Raw genomic sequence first — 10,556 nt, 5'->3', positions numbered from 1 at the left:
TGATGACTGGTACAGGGTCATCTGAAAAGTCATGCTCAGAACCGGCGCCATATGAGTGCTGCCACCGCACGGATCAACCTCTGGGTGCAACCACACTCGTCTAGTACACCAGAGTAGACAGACATAAATGCCCCCGCCGTCGCGGTACCCTCAGTGATAGACTATCGAGTATAGAGCTGAGCGGCTCTATAATCAGGTATAACAAGAAATAGGCTCAACGTGTATATGCACATGACATATGAGTATAGAAAACGGTAAATCATACATCATGCCATATAATAATGCCAAATAAATGCAACATATAAACATGTATACTCGCTGGCAATCTCAGTCAATGTGTACGTACCTCTAGGCTAGTTCAAGTATAATAGGATCCTAGGTTCCAAGCCTATATTCAAAAGTTCACCGTATCACTACATAAATTCTATAAGCCTTAACTAAGCTAATAAGTACTCCCAAAACTTAAATAGATTCCCGGACCATACCTTCGTCCGTAGTTAGCCCTTTGGAGTCGCTAGTCCCGGATGACTATAACCACACCTTGGTTATTCCAGAACCTCTATTATAACCGATAGGGCCCTCAAGTGTATATCTCACACTATATAACTGAAGAAGGAAACTCGGGAATTTGTAATTGAAAATGAACTCTGAACGGCCCTATTTATAGCCAAATTTCTCGGCCAGGATCGGAACTTCCGATTTCGGGATCGGAGCTTCCGATCCAGCTCATTGCGTGCATGTCTGCCACGCCAGGATCGGAACTTCCGATCTACGATCGGAGCTTACTATCCGGGATCGGAACTTACTATCCGGCCCAAAATGAAAAGGCCCAAATTTTACTTCTGAAGTCCAATAACACTCCGAAATTGGTTAAATACCAACCCTTAATCATGTTTAACATATTATTATCTTAAAATGGTATCTGGGTTACTACATTCTCCCCACCTTTAGATATTTCGTCCGCGAAATAACATCTAAAGATAAATCAAGATAACAATATGAAACATCAAACCATGTCTTATTACAACAACGGTAATTACATCTTATATGGTAATCAAAAATACAAAGCAAACAACTCAGGATATTCTGCTCGCATACGACTCTCAGTTTCCCAAGTTGCTTCTTCAACGCCTCGGCGCTGCCACTGTACCATCACAAGTGGTATAGTCTTGTTCCGAAGAACTTTCTCCTTCCTGTCTAGGATACAGATTGGTCGTTCAACAAAAGACAGATCTGGCTCTAGCTGAATATCAGTAGATTGAATCACATGAGATTCATCAGCTATGTACTGTCGAAGCAACGACACATGAAAAACATTGTGTATACTGGAAAGAGATGGCGGTAAAGCCAAACGATAAGCAACATCTCCGATCTTCTCCAGTATCTGGAAAGGCCCAACGTAACGAGGAGACAACTTGCCCTTCACACCGAATCTCATCACCTTTCTGAAAGGTGATACCCGGAGAAATACATATTCACCAGGCTCAAACTGAAGTGGCCTGCGGCGAATATTCGCATAACTGGCTTGTCTATCTTGAGAAACTTTGATCCTATGCTTGATCAAATCTACCTTGTCTACAATCTGCTGCACCAATTCAGGACCCTCGACTTGCCGTTCCCGGACTTCATTCCAGAATAACGGAGTACGACACCGTCGACCATACAATGCCTCGAAAGGTGCCATATCAATACTACGATGATAACTGTTATTGTAGGCAAATTCAATCAAAGATAACTGATCCTGCCAAGATAAACCAAAGTCCATGATAGAAGAACGTAGCATATCCTCCAGCGTACGAAGAGTGCGCTCTGACTGCCCATCAGTCTCCGGATGATACGCAGTGCTCAAACTCAGAGTGGTACCCAACGCCTGCTGAAAAATACCCCAAAAACGTGAAGTAAATCGCGGATCTCTATCACTGACGATACTCACTGGAATCCCATGTAATCGCACAATCTCCTGAATATATAAGCGTGTCATGCGATCATAAGAATATTCCCGGTTATAAGGAATGAAATGTGCTGATTTTGTCAAACGGTCAACGAAAACCCAGATAGCATCACACTGACGTGAAGTCATAGGTAAGTGGGTGACAAAATCCATAGTTACGTGCTCCCACTTCCATTCGGGAATCTCAAGATTCTGCAGTAATCCACCTGGTCGTCGATGTTCAGCCTTGACCTGTTGACAAACCAAACATCTCGAAACAAACTGATAAACACTTTGCTTCATTCCCTTCCACCAGAATCTAGTTCGCAAGTCCTTATACATTTTCATACTTCCAGGATGAACTGATAATCGACTCCTGTGAGCTTGAGATAGAATATCATTCCTGAGCTCCCCAACATTAGGTACAACCACTCTATTGGATAGGCACAATAAACCATCTGCCTGAAAATGGAATCCAGATGTATTAACTCCATTGGCTAGACGTGCCAATCGCTGAGTCTTAACATCAGATATCTGAGCATCTCTGATCCGAGAATACAATGCTGGCTCAGATAGAATAGTATACAAACGAATCCCATTCCTCCCTTTCTTGTGCTTGAGCGTAAAACTCAATGAACAACACTCTTGAATCATATGAGATATTTCATTATTCTGAAGTGCAGACAGTCTCACCTGCCGACTCAAGGCATCAACAGTAAGATTAGCAGAACCTGGATGATATTTGATTTCACAATCATAATCCTTCAGGAGATCCATCCAGTGTCTCTGTCGCATATTCAACTCTGCCTGAGTGAATAAATACTTCAAACTCTTGTGATCCGTAAATATCTCAAATTTCTCGCCATAAAGATAATGTCTCCAAATCTTGAGCGCAAATACAATGGCGGCTAACTCGAGATCATGCACTGGATAGTTATTCTCATGTGTCTTCAACTGTCGAGAAGCATAGGCAATAACATGTCCATGCTGTGTCAAAACACATCCTAACCCTTGACCAGAGGCATCAGTATAGACAACATAACCTCCTGATCCAGAAGGTAGAGCTAACACAGGTGCAGTAGTAAGACGTCTACGCAGCTCGTGAAATGACTCCTCACAATCCGAGGACCAAATGAAGGTAACATCTTTCCGAGTAAGCTGAGTCAAAGGCCTGGCCAACTGTGAAAAATTCTCGATGAACTGACGGTAATATCCCGCTAGACACAAGAAACTACGAATCTCAGCAACTGTCGTCGGACGAGACCAGTTCAGCACTGCCTCTATCTTACTAGGATCAACAGATATCCCTTCACTCGAAATCACATGACCGAGAAATACTACCCGATCAAGCCAGAATTCACACTTACTCAATTTCGCATATAGCTGCTTATCTCGTAACGTCTGTAGAACAATCCTCAAATGCTGTGCATGCTCATCCTTGTCATGAGAATAAACAAGAATATCATCTATAAAGACGATGACAAATCTATCCAGATAATCTCGAAATATCTGATTCATCAGATTCATAAAGACTGCCGGTGCATTCGTCAAACCGAATGGCATCACCAGAAACTCATAATGCCCGTATCTGGTCCTGAAAGCAGTCGTAGATATATCTGAGTCTCGTACCCGCATCTGATGGTATCCAAATCTCAGATCTATCTTCGAATAAACAGAAGTACCCTGTAGTTGATCGAACAGATCATTAATCCGCGGCAAAAGATACTTATTCTTGATGGTGACACGATTCAACTGCCTGTAATCAATACATAATCGCATCGATCCATCCTTCTTCTTGACAAACAAAACAGGTGCTCCCCATGGAGAAACACTCGGACGAATATATCCCTTATCAAGTAGATCTTGCAACTGCTGTTTCAATTCCCTCATCTCTGACGGTGCCAGACGATAAGGTGCTCGGGATATAGGCGTAGTTCCTGGTACTAGATCAATACCAAATTCAACCTCTCGAACCGGAGGAAAACCAGGAATCTCATCAGGGAATACGTCAGGAAACTCGCTGACAACCGGTAGCTGATCAATACCCGTACTACTCATGGACATATCAACTGCATAGATGAGGTAGCCCTCCCCACCTGACTCCAAGACATGACATGCCTTCAGAGCCGAAACAAGTGGCATCGGAGGTCGCGCACCCTCACCATAAAAGTACCAACTATCACCCTCAACAGGATGAAACTGTACCAGACGCTGATAACAATCCACAGTAGCGTGATACAAAGTCAGCATATCTATTCCCAAGATACAGTCAAAATCCGTCATCGCTAATATCATCAAATTAGCCGATAACACATTACCCTCAAACTCCAGAAGGCAACCCATCACTAGACGCTTAGTTACTACCTTCTGCTCCAACGGAGTAGATACAACTAAATCCATATCTAATGATACATAAGGTAATCTATGTCTCTTAACGAAGCGACTAGAAATAAAGGAATGCGATGCTCCAGTATCAATTAATACAAGTGCAGGAATACCACATAACAAGAAGTTACCTGCCAACATGCGATCGCTTCCCTCAGTAGCCTGCTCCTGAGACAGAGCAAACACCTGCCCTTGAGTCTGGGGACGATAACCAGAAGAACTCTGTGGTGCTGGCTGCTGACGTGGAAAAGTAGAAGCCTGAGATCCAACCTGGGATCCCGATCCACTAGCAGAACCCATGCGCTGAGGACAATCTCTCCGCAGATGTCCCTGCTGACCGCAAATATAACAAGCACCAGTAGCTCTCCGACATGAAGCTGCAGGATGCTTCCCACCACAATGGCTACAAAACTCCTCCTTCTTCTTCTTCTTCCCAAAGCGGAACATACCTCGTGAACCACGAGATCCAGATGAAGTAGTAGGAGTAGAAGAAGACGTAGGTACAGATGGCACAACAGATTGAGCTCGAGGCTCAAAAGATCCACTAGGCTGTGCTGGCATCATCAACTGTCCACGCCTGTTGCTGGTCTCCACAAGACGGCAACGGTTCACCAAAGTCTCATAAGATACCGGGTCATCACAGACGACAACCTGAGAGTAGATATCTTGGTTCAGGCCTTGCAGAAAGATATCATATTTCGACGCATCACTCTCATTGATATGGGGACTGAAAGGTAGCAGATCAAGAAATCGCTGCTGATACTGATCAATAGTCATTGATCCTTGCCTCAAAGTAAGCAACTCCATAGATCGTGCTTGGCGAACAGCCGGAGGAAAATACAATTTCTGAAACTCCCAACAGAAATCCCCCAAGTCACCTGTCCTCTCTCAGTACGTGCCTGAGCAACCTTGGCATCCCACCAAAAACGTGCTCTATCCTCCAGAACAAATTCTAGAACTTCCAGTTTCTGCTCCTCAGTACACTCAAAAGCTCGGAACGTGCTCTCAAGTTTAGACATCCAGCTTCTAGCTTGTTCAGGATTCTCGCCTCCCACTAAGGGTTTCGGTCCTACCTGCATAAACTTATTAATAGTATAGCGACGTCGACCCTCATGAGGACGATGTTGATCATCCTGATGATGATGGCGACGATGATGATGACCACTTCCCTGGCCAACACTACCGTGACTCTCGTCAGCCATATCCTGAAAAAAATTGCACATTAAAATCCCAAATGCGCAAAAATTTACTCAAGACTAAACTAAATCCCAAGTACTAATCCCAAAATCTATGCATGCTCTGATACCAAAAATGTAGTGACCCTGCATGGAATCACCTACTAACTGGCAACTAATAGCATGCATTAAACTTAATACAGCAAAATACTTAACAGAGTAAAAACGTGCGGAAACATAATCCATAATGTACATATCAGCTTAGTAATATAATCCAGGCTTAAATCTGTAGTGATACAACCATATCGAAATTCTTAAAAGTAAACATTATACAGCTAATAAATCGTGCTGTATAAAGACTTTCAAAGCTCCTGCTCCCTAGTCCTGCCTTGAACTACCAGCTCCGTCCATCCTGCGACCTGCCCCATGGAATAGGGTGTCCAAGATAACAACTAGGACGTGAGCGCTACGCCCAGTACATAGACATGAGTAAACATATGTATATAATGCATGCAACATGATGACTGGTACAGGGTCATCTGAAAAGTCATGCTCAGAACCGGCGCCATATGAGTGCTGCCACCGCACGGATCAACCTCTGGGTGCAACCACACTCGTCTAGTACACCAGAGTAGACAGACATAAATGCCCCCGCCGTCGCGGTACCCTCAGTGATAGACTATCGAGTATAGAGCTGAGCGGCTCTATAATCAGGTATAACAAGAAATAGGCTCAACGTGTATATGCACATGACATATGAGTATAGAAAACGGTAAATCATACATCATGCCATATAATAATGCCAAATAAATGCAACATATAAACATGTATACTCGCTGGCAATCTCAGTCAATGTGTACGTACCTCTAGGCTAGTTCAAGTATAATAGGATCCTAGGTTCCAAGCCTATATTCAAAAGTTCACCGTATCACTACATAAATTCTATAAGCCTTAACTAAGCTAATAAGTACTCCCAAAACTTAAATAGATTCCCGGACCATACCTTCGTCCGTAGTTAGCCCTTTGGAGTCGCTAGTCCCGGATGACTATAACCACACCTTGGTTATTCCAGAACCTCTATTATAACCGATAGGGCCCTCAAGTGTATATCTCACACTATATAACTGAAGAAGGAAACTCGGAAATTTGTAATTGAAAATGAACTCTGAACGGCCCTATTTATAGCCAAATTTCTCGGCCAGGATCGGAACTTCCGATTTCGGGATCGGAGCTTCCGATCCAGCTCATTGCGTGCATGTCTGCCACGCCAGGATTGGAACTTCCGATCTACGATCGGAGCTTACTATCCGGGATCGGAACTTACTATCCGGCCCAAAATGAAAAAGCCCAAATTTTACTTCTGAAGTCCAATAACACTCCGAAATTGGTTAAATACCAACCCTTAATCATGTTTAACATATTATTATCTTAAAATGGTATCTGGGTTACTACATGTCAAATACATATATAAATACATTCACAAAGGACCTGATCGTGTTGCGTTAGAGTTACGTAATAGACAAAATTGTGATGAAATCCAACAGTATGTGGATGAAAGGTGGATTTGCCCTCCTGAGGCACTCTGGAGAATTTATTCATTTGAATTCAGTAGGATGTATCATTCAGTTATTCGGTTGCAAATACATTTACCAAATGAGCAGTTAATCCGTTTCAATTCAGAGCAATCATTAGGCGATATACTTGCAAATGACGACAATTCAAATACTATGCTTACTGAATTTTTCAAAATGAATTCTGATCCTACCATGATTGAGAAGTACTTATATCGGGAGTTTCCACAACATTATGCGTGGATACAATCTGCAAAAAAATGGATGCGTCGACGTAATCAAAATAAAGTTGTTGGAAGGATATATGTTGTTTCACCATATGAAGGCGACAGGTTTTACCTCCGTATACTTTTGAACCATGTTAAAGGGCCAAGTTCTTTTGAGGAACTTAGAAAATTAAATGGAATTACATATACAACATTCAAAGAAGCTACTGAAATGAGGGATCTTCTCCAACAAGATGATTATATTCGTCAATGCTTGCAGGAAGCATGTTCTTCTAACATGCCATCTTCATTAAGAAGGTTGTTTGTGTCCATATTGGTGTTCTGCCAACCAATAGGAGTTAGAGAACTTTGGAATGAGTTTAACCTATATATGTCTGAAGATTATGGTAGATATATTTGAGGAAGTAGTTTATTTATCACAAATAAATTGCTTCTTGAGATACGACAATTGCTGCATCAATATAAAAAGAAATTGGATGACTTTGATTTGCCATCAATAAGTACCGACTTCTTAGGAGATTCCCCACTGCCGAGAATAATCGAGGATGAGCTCTCGATTGAAATACCTGAAGAAGATGTAAGATCTATCGAACATTTAAATGCGCATCAAAAGATTTCTTTTGATACTATAATGGAAAGTATTATGCGCAATCACTCAAACATTTTCTTCATTGATGGTCCAGGTGGGACTGGTAAAACTTTTCTTTATCGATCAATTCTGGCACAGTTACGAAAAAATGGTAAAATTGCAATTACAGTAGCAACTTTTGGAATTGCTGCAACATTGGTACCCGGTGGTAGGACTACACATTCACGCCTCCAAATACCACTAAGACCGACGGCATCAACACTTTGCAAGATTAACAAGCAGTCAGATCTTGCAGAGTTAATAAGACGTGCGACAACTGTGGTATGTGATGAGGCTCCAATGGCAAATCGTTATGCTTTTGAAGCTGTCAGTCAAACTTTCCAAGATATAATGGATAACCAATTGCCATTTGGAGGAAAGACTATTATTTTTGGTGGTGACTTTAGGCAAGTATTACCAGTTGTTAAACGAGGACCAATGAGAGATCAAATTGCTGCCAGCATTTCAAGGTCGTCGTTTTGGAATTCAGTGAAGATATTACACTTACAACAAAATATGAGATCTGCTCAAGATATTGAGTTCTCACAATTTCTTTTACGTGTTGGTGATGGTTTAGAAGAAAATGTAGATGGTAATTTTATAAAGTTGCCGAATTCGATGATCATACCATGGGAAAGTGAAAATTCAATTCAACAATTGATTGATTCTGTTTTTCCAAATATGTCAGACCATGTACATGATGCAAATTACATGGTTGATAGAGCTATTATCACTACAAAAAATGTAGATGTTGATGAAATCAATGAAATTCTCATTTTAAAATTTCCTGGAGAAGAAAAAGTATACACATCTTGGGACTCCATAGAAGATGATAACCACAATCTTTTTCAAGAAGAGTTTTTGAATTCTCTTTGTCCGAGTGGTTTGCCACCTCATCGAATCACATTGAAAGTAGGATGTCCAATTATGCTCTTACGGAATGTTGCACCTGAACTCGGACTCTGCAATGGAACAAGATTAATATGCCGCAATCTTGGGAGGAACTTCATAAATGCAGAAATCATAACAGGTCCTCACAAGGGTACACGATATTTTCTTCATTGAATGCCTATGAAAAGTGAAGAAAATTCAGGACTGCCATTTGAACTGACACGCAGACAATATCCCATAAGATTAAGTTTTGCTCTTACCATAAATAAGGCACAAGGTCAAACAATACCAAATGTTGGTATTTTCCTGCGTAATCATGTGTTTAGTCATGGTCAACTGTATGCCGCACTTTCTAGAGGAGTTTCTCAAAGATCAACAAAAATTTTAGTAAAAGATGGGAAGTTACAAAATGGATCACGGGTGTACACCAAAAATATTGTGTACAGAGACATACTGCTACCAAATTGATGTGAAAAACATGAATGTGAGATTTCATTATTTCTTTTTTCTATTATCGTTAAAAAAATCTATTTACTAATTTATACAACTCATTTTTTTTTTGAATAGCAGGCGACATCATAAAGCTCAAGATGCAGTTCAACACTGACGCGACAAGAAATATTCAGTTCATGCATGTGGATGCTATTACAATATATCAACAAAATGTATTGCGGTTGAATGCTATGTTGCATATGGTATATCTTAATTAATTGTTATTTTAATTCTAATTACATATAATTTTATAAATAAGTCTCATCTAACATTGACTTTGATAAATTTAAAGCCCACAAGGACGCGGATTATTGGTTTGGGCTGGAAAATCACAATTGGAATGAAGATAATTGACTTCGGACGTTTGATTTTAAAAATATTCCGAAAAATTAAGAGACATACGTAAGCAAGTTTATTATACAGTCTATCTTTTTTTATTTAATGTAGAAAGTTATGATTATATATTTTTAATTTATTTTATAGTATGAAGAGAATTGGTTGGAATGAAGGCTGAGATCTAACGAAGGTATGACAACATATACTCTTTAACATTTTATAAATGCAATGTGTTTAATGTCTATTTAAGTTTTATAATTTTTGATCCCGTTAATTTTAAAGAAAGACATAGCAAAACGAAGGCAGATGGAAGAAACAAAATTGTTCAGGTACATATGCGCTTATAGTTGAAAGGAAAAAATAATAATAACCTTACTTATTATTTCATTATACTCTTGCATTTTTACCTTTATTTATATATTGACAGGAAAAAAATCAGACCTGCTAATGATATTGACATAAAAACGGTACTACATAAATTACATATTATTCTTACTAAATTTTACTTCAATGTAATATAATAAATTCTCAGTATATAATTGTTATTCCTGCAGTTTTACGAGCGTCGCAAATAAGAAGACAAGTTTTAAGCGATTGATTCAAATAATTATATCTTATGTTTATGAGATATATACATTTAATAGTTTTATGTCTACCTATTATAAATAAGTGAACATTAGGGGATACAAAATGTTGCAATGTGAAGGTGAAGATGAATATTTTATTTTTTCAATATTTTTTAAATAATGATAGATATTCAATTTAAATCATTTATTAATTTTTTATGTTTACATAGTGATGGGGAATTGGTGATAATTATTTCAATATAATTATTGTTCTTAAAAAATTGTAAGTACACCGATGATTATATTTAATGTAATTACAAATCACACACACAAAATTTTCATTATAAAAACATCA

The 10,556-nt window shown here is 39.6% G+C and overlaps 1 protein-coding gene across 1 annotated transcript; it reads left to right on the top strand.

Moving 5' to 3' along the window:
- Positions 1-7,103: 7,103 nt before the first annotated feature.
- On the top strand, positions 7,104-10,102 carry LOC140870960 (uncharacterized; the record flags this gene model as incomplete). Its single annotated transcript, XM_073273387.1, has 5 exons — positions 7,104-7,674; positions 7,972-8,958; positions 9,378-9,502; positions 9,918-9,964; positions 10,063-10,102. Coding segments are annotated over exons 1-5 (1,770 nt in total), but the record flags the coding sequence as incomplete, so codon positions are not given.
- Positions 10,103-10,556: the final 454 nt, after the last annotated feature.

This window comes from Henckelia pumila, unplaced genomic scaffold, assembly GCF_033568475.1.
Source record: "Henckelia pumila isolate YLH828 unplaced genomic scaffold, ASM3356847v2 CTG_298:::fragment_3, whole genome shotgun sequence".
Classification (NCBI taxonomy): domain Eukaryota; kingdom Viridiplantae; phylum Streptophyta; class Magnoliopsida; order Lamiales; family Gesneriaceae; genus Henckelia; species Henckelia pumila.
The sequence above is the reverse complement of the archived record's forward strand: the minus strand, read 5'-3'. Positions and strand labels throughout refer to the sequence as shown.